At 38.1% G+C, this 14,569-nt stretch overlaps 1 protein-coding gene across 6 annotated transcripts in view; it reads left to right on the top strand.

Moving 5' to 3' along the window:
• INTS9 (integrator complex subunit 9) overlaps positions 1 to 14,569 on the top strand; it is a 104,456-nt gene that overhangs the window by 53,029 nt on the left and 36,858 nt on the right. For all 6 annotated transcript variants that reach the window (XM_001493351.7, XM_014737801.3, XM_014737802.3 and 3 more), the window contains 2 exons: positions 12,875 to 12,995; positions 13,791 to 13,925. In XM_001493351.7, coding sequence (XP_001493401.3) covers positions 12,875 to 12,995; positions 13,791 to 13,925 — 256 coding nt within the window. The remainder of the gene's footprint in view (positions 1 to 12,874; positions 12,996 to 13,790; positions 13,926 to 14,569) is intronic.

Raw genomic sequence — 14,569 nt, 5'->3', positions numbered from 1 at the left:
TGTGACTTACTGTGTTGAGAAACACTTTTTTGCTGTCTGGTACACTGACATTTTCCCCAAGTGATATGGACTGTGTCTTCTCTTTATTTTTTCGTTTTTTTCCTTTTTTGCCTTTAATTCCTGCATTCTCCCTCTTCATTTCCTTTAAAGTAGGGGTCACAAACTCAGATGCCTCCAGGGATGGAAAAGATAAGGAGTGAGGTGGACTGCCAGGAACGGTGGATCTGTGACCACACCGCTCTAAAGGGGCAGCTGACACTCAGCTTCAGCAGATTGTGGCCATATGGGAATGTGAGCCTGTCGCTGCCAAATCTTCCTTTTCTTAAGAGGCTCAAAAATCTGGATGTTCTAAATGTGATTTTTTTTTTAATCTTTTTAAAATGTTGGCTCACACATTAAAATAAAATGCCTGTAGGATCCAAGCAAAACACCTCAGTGAGTTGGATTTGAGCCTCAGGCCCCCAATTTTTCACTTGTATTTAAACTTTACACAGTCAGTCTCTTCCTTAAGTGCTTGGAATTAATGTGTCTTAGTAGCTTAAGTTACTAATAAGCCCATCAACTAAAGAAAACAGTAAATGAAAATCTTTCCAACTCATTGGTCAAAGGAATCTGACAAATTCCCTTAAATCATTTGAAGTTAGTTTGAATCGGCATTTGATTTAGTATTAGAATATATAGCAAAATAATGATTATTCTTGCTTGTTGGCAGCTGTCTGACTCCCCGCCTCAGTTGACACTGCTCCTTGAGATTTATATAGAAGTTAGCTATCCTTCTTCCTCATTTTGACGCTGCAGTTTGCTCTTCTTGAAAAAGAGATTTTGAAGGATAGGAAAAGGAGAATCTCTTGCAATATAATTTTTGCGTCTCTGACTTTCCCACACTCACTTCAAAGTTTAGTTTCTTAACGGGAAAATTTAAAGCAGAATATTCCACTTAAGAAACTAACTCAGCCTCCAGTATTTTTTGTAGGAAGGCAGCATTTTTTTAATAAGACTAGAAATCTACAATTATAATTAAGGATAAATCATTACAAGATATTGTCATAATCCTCTCACAAGCATTAAGGAATTATTGCATTGATATATTCCTCACTGAAATGTTATGGCAATTTTCGGTACTCAGAGCTTAAAAGGTGGGTTCATACCTTATAGAAGACGTTTTTTTTTAAAAAAAAGTCGTATTGTGGTTGAAGTTCTTCTACTCTGACACTCCTTGGGTATTTATAGAGGAATTTATCAGGTCTAACTATGTAAAATAGGAGGAAAATTAAAGTTATAGGTTTGGATAAATAGACTGGTGTTTGAATTTCAGATCTGCTTCTTAGTAGCTGCAGAAATTTGTTTCTTCTAGGCTCTGTTTCCTCATTTATAAAACAGTAATATTATTAGCAACTTCACAGGATTGCTGTGAGGACTAAATGAGTAATGGGAGTGAAGTCCTTAAAACGGCGCCAGGCACACAGTAAGTGCTCAGTGAACACTGGCGTCCTTTTCCCCTTTAATGATATGCTAGGCTCACGTAACCCCCTTTCAGTAACCAGGACCCATCTGCCTTCCCCAGCCGAATTCTCCTCAGACGCTGCCCTTGCTGATGAAAGCAAGGTTGTATAGTAGAAGGAAAACTGTTGTCTCGTCCCACTGTTGCTTCTAGTTGGTTAGCACTGTCATTCAGGTTCTGGGAATCAATCTCCTTTTCTGTAAAATAAGAGAATTGAATTAAATTATCTGTAAGTTTACTTATGTTATAGTTTTTAAAGATGTCCAAGGGAGAGGCTCCTTAAACATATCCTGCAGAGTGGCAGTACTTTGATGGAGTCATCACAGCTTGTGCTTCAGCTTTGCAATTCCAGAAACTGAATCATTTCATTTCACTCAGTGTAGATTTGCATCTCAGGGACTGATTCCGGCTAACCAGACTCCTAGGATACTGACTGACAAACAAAAATTCCATTTAATTACTTTTTATTGAGACATCTGCCCAGCTCCAGAACTAGAATGGTTCATCTATCTAGGACACTCTGTTCTGCTTGGCAAGCCCACTTAAGAAATCAAATTATAGATAAGAGTTTTTTTCATGAGGATAGAATTAAAGCAAAGATAGTTTAGGTACTCTCGAGAATTGTTCTAACGTGCTTTGGTATCCTAAGCTATTGCCTTTGTACTTTTTAGAGATAAATTGATCTAATACATAAATCAAGAATTATAATCTAGTTTCTGGTTAATATTGAGAAATGCTTGGTTTTCAGGCTCCACTGTTGGTAAAGTCTAAATAGATCAGCACTCTGCTAACACATCTCACCCCTACCCTACCCACGTGTACGGTGAGCACAGTTTGCTATAATGAGAGGAAAAGAAGTTTTCTGAGGGTCAGCCTGGTGGTGTAGTGGTTGAGTTCATGCTTTCCACTTCAACGGCCTGGGGTTCACAGCTTCAGATCCCAGGCATGGACCTGCATATTGCTTGTTAAGCCATGCTGTGGTGGCATCCAACATACAAAATAGAGGAAGATTGGCATAGATGTTGGCTCAGCAACAATCTTCCCCAAGCAAAAAGAGGAACGTTGGCAATTGATATTAGCTCAAGGCCAATCTTCCTCACCAAAAAACAAAACAAAACTTTTCTGCTTCTTATAGTCTATATTCTCTTCTTATATTTGTCTTATTCATCCATTCATTCATCAAACACTTAGAAAAAGCCTAACCAATGTTTTATTTATAAGCTTTTAAGTGGTCCCTATAGACTTAAAGTCTTACTCTTTAAGAAAAACACATGATCTTGTGCTACTTGTTATGCTGGGAGGATGCAAGAAGAGACAGCAAAGCTCTGGCATGATGTCAAAGCATTGGGAAAAAAGTTTATTAAGCATTCAAGTGTGATAAGAACAAAACAAAACAATTAAATCTTTTAGAAAGGACTTATGAAACATTTAGACTGTGAGAACTTGACTTTGATAAATTAGAAAGCCAGAAAAAACAGAACTAGTTCCCAGTGGGCTATCTTATCCGACTTATCCTAAATCAGCCAATAATCCTAATGGCTTTGAGTGGCTCTATAAATGCCTTTCTATAATTATGGCCTCAAGTAAACATAAGGAGAGTTTTAGGGAAAGCTAAGTTAGACAAGATGTTAGGAGATAGAAGGAAATAATGACAAAGTAACTACGTATCTGGAAAGAGTCAGAAACAGAGTTAGCAAAAGGAATTTATGGGTATAAATTTGGAGTTCAGAGGACTTCAGATTTATTTGTTGATTAACTACCAAGTGCCTGGCATTATGATAACTTTGTAGAAAAGTGTCCCCAAAAGTTTAAGACATACTGCCTGTACTCAAGGAGCTTGTCAAGCAAAGATTATGTACTAAGTGGCAAATCTTAGGCTGGGCTTGGCAGGTTAAGTAGAGTTTGAATGAGGGAAGAGATTATTCCTATATAGAGGAACACTATGGGCAAAAACATGGCAACATGGATTGTTTGAGAGGTGACCAACTTGGTTAAAATCAGCCAAGGCACAGCAGAAAGGAGAGAGAAGAATTGACAGTTAACATTGTACAAAAGAATAGTGAAACTTGGTTCTTTGAAAAAGCCAACAATACATTTGACTAATTCCTAGTCTAAATCTTTTGTCTAACTAATAGAAAATTTATCGAAATTGCTTATTTGTGAAAATATAGTCACCAAACCTATATGAAAAAGGGAACCGCTAGACATGTCCAGATAGAGAAATGAGAAATTATTAAATAGTTTTAGATCTGAAAGATGTAGCTAGTACATAAGGTGCCAGAATAAGATAGCCAAAGAATTTAAGCATAAGGGTGAGAAGGGAATTAATGTGCACTGAATATCATATGTATATATATATTTTTAACTTTTTTTTTTTTTTGCTGAGGAAGGCTAACCCTGAGCTAACATCTGTTGCCAGTCTTCCTCTTTTTTTGCTTGAGGAAGATTAGCCCTGAGCTAACATCTATGACGATCTTCCTCTGTTTTATATGTGGGATGCTGCCACAGCATGGCTGATGAATGGTGTAGGTCTGTGCCTGAGATCTGAACCAGCAAACCTGGGTTGCCAAAGCATAGCAGGCCAAACTTAACCATTACACCAGGGGGCCGGCCTCGTATGTGTATTTTTTTTAAAAAACTGATACTTATATATTTTATTACTCATTTGCTATAATCCTCACAACAGTTTGTGAGGGAAGTATTTTTATCCTTAGTTTAGAAACATGGAGGAAAAAAGGTTAAGTAAATTGCTCCATATTGCAGCTAAAAGAAGTAAAAATCAAGTTAAATGTGACATGAAGAGCAGCCTTCTATGAAAGTTCTGAAAATTAGAGTTTGTAAAAATATCATTGAGGAGACCTGAGAAAAGCCCAAACTTAGGTAAGGTATTAAAACACTCCCACTATACTAGAACATGGCCCAGAAAACTTCGTAGTTTATTAATAACCATGGGTTATTAATACCACAGTCTCCAGTTATCTGAAGCTCCACTGAGAAGGATCCCCTTCTTGGCTTACTCACGTGGTTATTGGCAGGATTCAGTTCCTCAGGGGCATTGGACTGAAGCTCTCTTAGGGCCCCCTGCCCCGTGGGCCTCTCCACAGAGCATCTCACAACATGGCAGCTGGTTTCATCAGAGCGAACAAGCAGGCGGGCAAGAGAGAAAGTGTGGGCAAGATGGAAGTCACAGTCCTTTGTAACCGAATCTTGGAAGTGACATCCTGTCGCTTTTGTCGTGTTCTCTTCACTAGAAGCAAGCCATTAGGTCCAGCACACACTCAGGGGGAGGGGATCACACAAAGGGGTGAAGACGGGCAGCAGGGGTCCTTGGGAGCCATATCAGAAGCTGCCTGCCACAAAACCCTGAACTGAGCAGGCCACACTCGAGCCCAGAGTCGCTGGGACCTGCGTAGCCTTCCTCTTCTGTCTCGCTCTTTGGTTCCTTCCTGACACTTTCACCACCTGGCCCGCTGTCGTAGAAGCCATGTCTACCCAAGTTTACTGGTGCGCTTGAGATAGGCCTCATTAGCCATTGACCTGCTGGTTCTTACCTTTCCTGGGGTAAAAAGTGAACAGACATTTTCCCTTTTGAGGGTCTTTTATGTTGGGCACTGTGCTCAGTGCTGAGGATACAAAAATGAAAAAGATACTACTGTGTGAATAATATGTAATGACATAAAAAGACATTATTGTTTTTGTTATTGTGATTGTTTAACAAGACTCATATCCACCTTCCAACAGTACTCTACTGAACTGGTTATCAAAAATCATCATGAATGTTTCTGTATAAACAAATGCTTTCTTAAGTTTCTCTGGAACACAAGTTTATGATTAGTATGCTTTTACTCTGAAAAGGAGGACAGGAAAAGATCCAAGCTGAGATATACCTGAATTTTTCACAAGTCTTTTGTTTTGCTTAAGGTAATTTGTTCCCCGCCTGAAATACTCCAGCAGCTTCTCTAGAAATAGGTTCTGAATTGTTGAGGACAAAAGTAGTAAATATTTCACATCTTCAGTCTTCTGTCTTTCCCTTACCAAGGGCTCAGAGCATTTGCTAGCTTACTCTGGAGGCTAGATGTATGATTGTTTAATCACCAGCAGAGAATGGAAACGTTAAAGTAACCAGATGCCTTGTTTTGAAAAAGACTATTCCAGATTTTAATCTGCTTAATTTTTGCAAGACATTGTCCTAGATGGGAAGGGGAGAGTGTGCTGGGAAGGGCCATCGAGGGAATAAAGTAAAGCCCAGTGTTGTTTGGGTAATGGCAATACTGGCCGTTACCAAAGGATGGGGAAGGAAGCATGCAGTAACGAAAGGAGTTCTAATCTGGTCTTGTGTATGAGTTTTTAGCTCAGCCTCTAAGAGAGGTGACTCAGTGCAGGGCCTTGGCAAAGCTGAGGATACTGTAAAATAAATTCAGCTGGGCTGAGAGATATGGTTGGGCTGCAAGTGTTATTTATCATCCTCCCCACTCTCTAGCCACTCCTGTGATAGCCTTCCAGCTCTGGCGTAAAGTTAAGCAACCCTTCTGTTCCTACTCAGCCCAAAGTGAGAAGTCTTTACTTTTTGTGAAGGGCAGCCCTAGGAGCCGTGTCCTCTCTGATCAGGAAGAATTTAAAGAAGGCGCTAAAGCAGAGGAGTAGCTCGGATTCTTCCTTGGGACCCTCTAGAGCAGTGCCTTGACCACTCAAGTGCGGAGTCATTGCTCCTCATCGAAGTAAATCACCCTGGGTTGAAGTCCACTGCAATGTTGAAAAATGCATGTGCTCCTGGGGCTGTGATGGCTGTGTGTGTTGGGGAGGGTTGGAGACAGTCTTTACTCAGCATCTGTTCTGTGCCAGACACATGCATTGTATCATTTACCCCTCGTGAGGGTGATATTCTCCCTGTCTTACAAATGAGGAAACTAGGGCCCAGAGGCCAGTAGGTAACAGGTGAAGAGGTCTGTTTTTTCCATTTTGTCACAGTGCCTCTGAGAGAAACCTCTCCTTCCTCAAAGTGGTTGGCAGACAGTTACAACGATGTGAAAGGAGAAGAGAAGCAGTGGCTTGGGCCCCTGCCAGTAGCTTCATCCAAAGGTAGCTTCTGTACCACTGTACCACTTCCTTGTCTCTGATGCTCGGGGTCAGGCCTCTTCCCAAGGAGCACATAAGAGTACGCACCTGGCCTAGCCTCAAGCACACAGAGTACACACCTGGCCTAGACTGGAGCACGAAGAGTATGCATCTGGCCTAGACTTGGGAAAAAGTGACAAATGGTCCAGGTTTCACAACAGGAGTAAGTAGGTATTGTCCGTACAAAATATGAAAAAGACAATGGAGGAGGTTACAGTCTTGAGGGAGCCTGGCACTGAGTAGCCATTTATGGCTCAGTATACAGATTATAGGCTGAGGAAGGACCCAGATAGAGAAGGGCCTTATGAAGTCATGCTGAGAGCGTTAGATTTTATCCTGAATGTACTGTGAGCCATTGAAGTTGGGGAGGAGAGGGGGGGGTGTGTGTGTGTAGATTTGCATTTTTAATATATCATTTAGGCCCTTCTGTGAGGGAAGGCAAGTCTGCAGGCAAGGATGACTGATGGCTTTTGACATCTCTTATTACCTTGTGCTGTTGTAAAATTTTCTTAGACTTAAGCTCCTTGTGAGCAGAGGCCTTTATGTTGTGCCTGTTAATCCCTTACAGGACTTAAATGCTATGGCCAGGGTTAAGTAAATATTGACTAGATATTGTAAAACCTAAAGCAGTCCAATATACTTAGGACGGATAAGTAAAATAAGAAAATCTTCATGTGTCTGTTTATGCAGAAGCATTATTGAAATTTTGTTGCTGGAGAAACAAAAGTAAAGAGAATTGGGACAACGTGGTCTATGTACTGTTTTGTCTAAATCTCTATTCAGTGTTTACATTGTCATGACTGTATAAATGCAATTCACTGACCATATAATGTTGTTAGGATTATTTTTTCTTTCACGCACAACTTTTTGTTTTCCCTTGAATTAGTATCTTGTTTGCTTATTTGTTTAGTTTTCTATGTACTTATTCATAATTTATCTCTAACCTCTCCCCCATTTGTATAAGTCTCTCCTCAGTATGTTCAAACTTGGTAGGTATTCCAACAGTTTTATCTTCTTGAACACTCCTCTCCCAGAGCCCTCTCTCTTCCCCTGGTCTGACTTCAGCTGCTCTCGGGCCTGCTGCACAGTTGTCAGTTTAGGATTTTCACCGCCGTTATCCTGAAGATTTCTTCACATCTTATTTCTGTTAGAAGCTCTGTTTTCTGGGTCTTCCTTTTTCTTGTTACGCCTTTGTTTTGCAGGGCACATCCTTGAACAACATCTTGAGAAAGCATGCATGGGGGGTAAATTTTCTGAGACCTTGCATGTGTAAAACACTTTTGTTCTAACCTCACACTCTAATTGATAGAAATCCAGCTAAGGTGTAATTTTCTCTTAGAAGTTTGAAAGCATTGCTGTGTTTTCCTCTAGCTTTCAGAATGCTGTTGATAGTCCAGTGCTATTCTGAGTCTAGATCGTTGATATGTATCCTGTTTATTCCTCTCTGGAAACCTTTAGAATCTTCTCTTTGTTCCTTAAGGTCGTGATGTGCCTTCCAAAGGACCGTTTTCATTCATGTGCTAAGTACTTAGTGGACCCTTTCAATCTGGAACAGAGGTGGCACGAGGGCCAAGGCACTGTTTTATGGGCCAAATCTGGCCTGCTGCTGTTTTTTATAAATAAAGTTTTACTGACATGCAGCCACACTCATTCATTTACATGTCGTCTATGATGTTGCACGGCTAAGTTGAATAATGTGACAGACTGTATATGGTCTGCAAAACTGAAAATATCTCTCCCTGTTCTAATCTTCTTCAAAAAATATTGTGTATTTTTGTTGGATTTATTCTTCACCATTTTATAATTATCTTGCTATTGTAACCATTTTTAATATTAGAATTTTTCTGATTGTTGTTTATGTATCAAATGCAGTTGAATTTGTAATTAGCAGTCTTCCTAAATATCTTTATCAATTCTAATAACAATATATTTAGTTTTGTCACCACAGGAAATCATGTCTGTAAGTAATAACAGTTTCATTTTTCCACTTTAATCCTTGGGTCATCTGTATATATACATATATATGTTTTCTAGCTTTGTGAGTCTGAATGAGACCTGCAATATAATACTGCCTAGACGTAGTAAAAGCAGTAATCATGTGTTCTCCCCAGTTCCAAGTGGATATGCTTTCCACTTTATCATTCAAGAATGTTTCCAAATGTTGTATTATAATCATCAAATTTGATAAGAGACTAGACTTAATTCTTACAGTTACTCAAAAGAAAGGACAATCATGCAATGTGATAGAGGTGCTAATTATTGCTACAATGGCAATCATACCACAATATATAATGTATCAAGTTAACATATTGTATGCTTTAAATTTACACGATGTTATATGTCTGATTTTTTTTAATTAAAAAGAAAAGATTGTTTCCAGCAGTTTTTTTATTGTAGCCACTCTATATATGATTATAGAATTTCCAAATGTTTCATAATTTGGTGGCTGAATGCCTGTGAATTTATTAAACGCTTTTCCTGCAATAACAACAAAAAAGTCTGTGTCCTTTTATAGAAAGTGTTTGCTGACCCCTCACCCCCACTGCCCAATATAGAAAATCAAGAAAAAAAAAAAGAAACTCCTTCACTTTTTAATTTCCTCTTCCTTTTTGGTGTTCTCTCTTTATAGAACTCTTGTTATTTAGATGTTAAACCTCCTGGACTGGCACTCAAATTTTTTCTCCCCTCTTTGGGGTTTTTTTTGTTCTTTTGTCTGGAAAATTCTCTTAACTTTATCTCCCAGCCTATCTATGAGTTTTTCATTTCTGGTATCATATTTCTTATTTTGGCATAAATATTTCTATTAAATTAACCTTTTTTATTGTAATAGAAAACACAAATACCAAAAACACAGAAGACTAATATATAGTTAGTAAATTATTATAAAGCAACCAACCTTATAACCACCACCCAGGTGAAAAAACAGAAAATTTCCAGTAAATCAAAAGGCCCTCTCTGTGCCCCAATCTAATCACAACCCACTCTGAAACATATGCATCATGGATTTCAAGCCATGCAATACTGTCTTTTTTCCAACTCAGATTGTCTCATCTTTGGACAGTGAAAGTCTCTTCCTGTTGTCCACTGTGTCCTTTATTATGACATTTGCAGTCTTTGATTGTTTCCTTGCTGTCTAGTGTAGCAGGATGTTTAAGACTCTTTCTACATTCCCTGCAAATCTGGAATCACCCATTCCTCCAAGAAACTCTGGATTCTTTTAGTGGGAAATGGAATTTTAAGTTCCCATTCTGCTTGTTAGCAATGCTCATTACTACTTATTGGTCATTGTTTCTAGACCTTTTTGGAGGACAGAGCATATATATTCCTTCTATTTTTTTTATACTTTTACTATATCTATATAATCGGAACATATGGCCATTACATCCTACCCTCTCTCCATTTTAACGTTCACTTGGCCTTACTTCTGCAAGTAACTTATATATTTAATGTTCACTACCAGCCAATCTATTGATATTTCTAGAGTCATTTTGGTTTTCTAAGACTCATTCTTCAGGAGATATCTCAAGATGGGGTCACGAGAACAATTTTCCCTGAGTTCTTGCAGGTTAATAATTGTTTATCTGTGCTCTGACCTTGAAAGTCAGTTTTGCTAGATGTATAATCCTTGACTTGGATTTTCTTTCTTTGGATGTCTTAAATATGTTACTCTATTTTCTCCTAGTAAAACAGCATTACTGTTAAAAATTCTGATATAATATTTTTTCCCTTGTAAGTCACTTGCTCTTTTTTCCTAGATGCCCAAAAGTTTATTTTTCTGTTTTCTTTATACTTTCCCAGAATATATCTGGTGTTAGTTCTTCTGGGTCAGTATTCCCAGGTGTGCAGAATGTTCTTTTCATTTCTTCATTTTTCTTTTAGTGTTTAGTTTTTTCTTCCTATAGTTTTCTTACAGCATTACCTATTGTGTTTATCCACTCTTGTATTAGTTTATTCTTCATTTCTGAAAATTTTTTTTAAATTTCTAATTCTTTTTTTTTTAAAGATTTTATTTTTCTTTTTCTCCCTAAAGCCCCCCTGGTACATAGTTGTATATTTTTAGTTGTGGGTCCTTCTAGTCGTGGCATGTGGGATGCCGCCTCAGCATGGCTTGATGAGGGGTGCCATGTCCGCACCCAGGATCTGAACCAGCGAAACCCTGGGCCGCCGAAGCAGAATGCACGAACTTAAACACTCGGCCACAGGGCCGGCCCCTAAATTTCTAATTCTTTATTGAGTCTTCACCTCATTTTTAAGCTTTTCTGATTTTTCTTTTAGGTAGTTATTCATGTCTTGTATAATTTTTAAATGTTTGTAGCTTATTTTGAATCTTCAGTATGTTCTTGACATGCTTTCATTGTCTATGTGCTGTCATATTTTTGTTTCCAAGAGCTGTTTTATACTCTTAATGCTCCTCTTTTTTAGTATAAGCTGCTTCTCATTTATTAGATATATTTATCTCTCTAAGGATAGTAATGACAGTATTTTTTACAGTTTTATTCTACCAGCCTAATTTATTTTTTCTCCTCCTCCTCCTTCCATTTGTTTTGATTTCATTTTAGAGACTTTTCTCAAATGTATGTCAATCCTTGGTTATTGGCTCATGTTTAAGAGTTGGACGTTAAAAAACTGATTACAAAGTCCTTGAGCCATGAGTAGTTCTTGTTGAAGTCTAGACTTTACTATAACCTAATCTGATTGGGCTGTTTCATCATGAGACCCCGTGTTTGGTATCTTTTAGTTGATTTTTTTCTTTAGTGCTGACCAAACTGTTCAGAGAAGGTTCTTTCAGTCTCCTATCCTGGAGGATATAAGCCTGACTGATAGTATTCTGGAAGACATATGAGGAGAAGAAAATTGTTACTGTCAGTGTATAAACTTTTGCTTAAGAAAGCTGCCTCTAGTTGTGGATGGTCTAGTCCAAACTCATTTTTCCTCTCTCCAGAGAATAACTTCTGGTGCCATGCCTGGGAGGGGAAGGGGTAAGCGCTGAGCTATAGGGACTAGGTGAGGAGAACTGGAAGGTTCTGCTTCTTAATCAGTTTTTTCAACAGATCCTCTTGTTTTTAGGCCCACCTTCAACCTAACTTCCAGACATACCTGTTGTTTATAATTGCTGAGCATTTTGTGGATTCTGCAGTATAAATTAAGTTACCTCAACTTGGGTCTGCTAAGTCGTTTATCATTTGTCTTTCTACTTTCCACTTACTAAAATACTGTTGCTATTATCTCTTCTCTCATTCTCTTTGTCCTGAGGGTGTGTGTGTGTGAAGCCCTTTACGATAGTTCACTGGTATTTCAGGAGAGAGAGCAGAGCTCATGCACACTTTTAATTCACCAAAAGTTCCTCGACCTCTATTGTACAGAGTCTCAGGGAAGTCACTCTTCAGGTCTCTTCTTGATTCTCTTGGAACAAATGATAAAATGTTTTTCTATTGACAAATTTTTGTTTGTTTGTTTTAAGGGATACTACTGATGCTGGTCTGAAATGTCACAGATGATGTTTTATTTTCCCCTTTAATCCATGCCTCATCTGTGTTTAACCCAATCCTTTTCTGTAGCTGAAAAGGGCCATGAGTAAAGTTTATTTCATTTATCATTTGGTAAACAGGGAAGAGAATTTGAAATGTCATATGGAAATGCTCTGTATTAAGATGTATATGGTAAGCCCTAGAACAACCACTAAGGAAAGAACTTTAAAAAAAAATAGTGAAAAATCATGAAAGAAAATTAAAAGGCTTCATCAGAAAATATTCACTTAGTGCCCAAAAGAAGGTAGTAAAGGAGGAACAGAGGGAAAAAAAGACATGACATACAGAAAACAAAAATTAAATTGGTAATTGTAATCCAACTATATCAGTAATAATATTAAATGTTAATGGATTAGCCATCTCAATCAAATGGCAGAGATTATCAGACTTGATTTTAAAAATATATACATATCCAGCTATCTGCTGGATAAACAGAATAGAGAGTAAAAAAAAAAAATCAATGAAACCAAAAGTTGGTTCTTTGAAAAGATAAACAAAACTGACAAACCTTTAACTGGAGTGACCAAGAAAGAAAGAGAGCATACTCAAATTGCTAGAGTCAGAAATACAAAAGGGGGCAGTACTACCAACCTTACAGAATAAAGATGATTATAAAGGAATTCTGTGAAAAATTACATGCCAATAAATTGGACAACTTAGATAAAATGGACAAATTGCTTGAAAGGAATCCTCTGTAACATAAAGAATTGGCATTGTGATGCATTTACAGGCTGCTGCCTTCTCCTCTCAAGGATGCAGTGGAAGTATCAACCTGGAGAAGATGCTATACAATGCAAGAGGTGAACTCTGCCCTTAGCAAAATCCAGCTGGTGGGATATTCTCAGAAAATTGTGAGTATTAATATGATTTTAAATGATTTCCTGAATGCTTTTGATTCATATCGTTCTTCATTGGAAAGACCTTCTACTTCCCTTTTTTAAGCCATTCAGTCACTAAGAATTTTGAACAAGGTGAAAAGACAGAGCGTCTGCCATTCCCCCCATTCCTCCCAGGTTGCTGTTAGTGCTCTTTCCTAACCCTCATGTTCCTGTCACTCGCTAGCATTACATTGGCCAGCATGTAACAAGTGAGGAAAAAGGCATCTCATCCTATTCACATTAGAACAGTGGACACTAATTTACAGATTTTGGACAAGTGAACTAGGAAACAGAGAGCGTAAAAGAGATTAAGAAGCAATTTGGCAAGTATAACTTTTGAGCTCTTACCTGATAATGGTAAGGGTGCCCATTTTTGTTAACTTGTGCCCAGAGCCACTCAGTACAGAATGACCAAGAGATTAACACCTAACCTGAAAAGAAAAACAGAAAACCCAAGTATTTGTCTCTTTGGTCTATTTGGTAATATATCATCTCTGCCTTTTAATGAGGGAGGCCTGGGTGTCTGGTGACATGTGGATGGGCTGAAACTTTCACAAAGGTGACAAGTAAAGACTATAAGGATTAGTTTTGTGTGTACCTTGTGGTCTCTATTGTCTTTCTGTTTTACTTTAAACTTTCTGATTTACTTTAAAACAGTCTCTGTTTCTAAGTGGAGAAGAATATTTCTGTTGTTTCTCCTCCAAATTTGTTTGGTATGACTGCATCACTGACAGCTCAGCACACGTTCTTGCTGTGGTTCTCTTCCAGGAGCTCTTTGGTGCAGTCCAGGTGACTCCTCTCAGCTCTGGCTATGCCCTTGGAAGTTCCAACTGGATTATCCAGTCCCATTACGAGAAAGTATCTTATGTCTCTGGATCCTCCTTGCTTACCACACACCCCCAGGTAATTCTAAATTCTCTTTTAACAACTCAGCTTTTTAATTATTTAACATAAATTCAAAATGGATCCAGAGTACCATCAGCTGTTTTTAAATCTTCCTCATTTTGGTTTCTACATATATTCTTTTTTTAAATTTTATTTTATTGTGGTAAGTAAACTTTAAAATGAGATCTACCCTCTTAATAAATTTTTAACTGTACATTATTCTTAACTATAAGTACAACATTGTACAACAGATCTCTAGAGTTTATTCATATCGTTTAACTGAAACTTTATGTTTTACAGACACTCTATCAAAGTTAGATTATTTGTATCCCAAGATTTAGGATTGCAAGTTCCTCTGTAAGATCCTGCTGCCTTTAGGGTCACCTCCAGGATTCTGAGATTTCCCAATACTTCCAGTAACCGTAGCCTGATGTGGAACAGAGATGGTCACTCATTTACTCAGCAGATACTAATTACTTAATATTTACTAACAGCTTACTATGTGTCAAGCACTCTTCTAGGTGTAAGAGATTCAATGGTGACCCACACGCAAAGTCCCTGCTCATGGATCTATGCTCAGTTGATATATGGAGAGAGGATGGTGTGCAGAAAATAAGTGAGCAAAGTAATTTCAGATTGTGATACAAGTACTGAAAACAACA

Source organism: Equus caballus, chromosome 2, assembly GCF_041296265.1.
Source record: "Equus caballus isolate H_3958 breed thoroughbred chromosome 2, TB-T2T, whole genome shotgun sequence".
Classification (NCBI taxonomy): Eukaryota; Metazoa; Chordata; class Mammalia; order Perissodactyla; family Equidae; genus Equus; species Equus caballus.
This window is presented reverse-complemented; position numbering and strand designations above follow the sequence as displayed.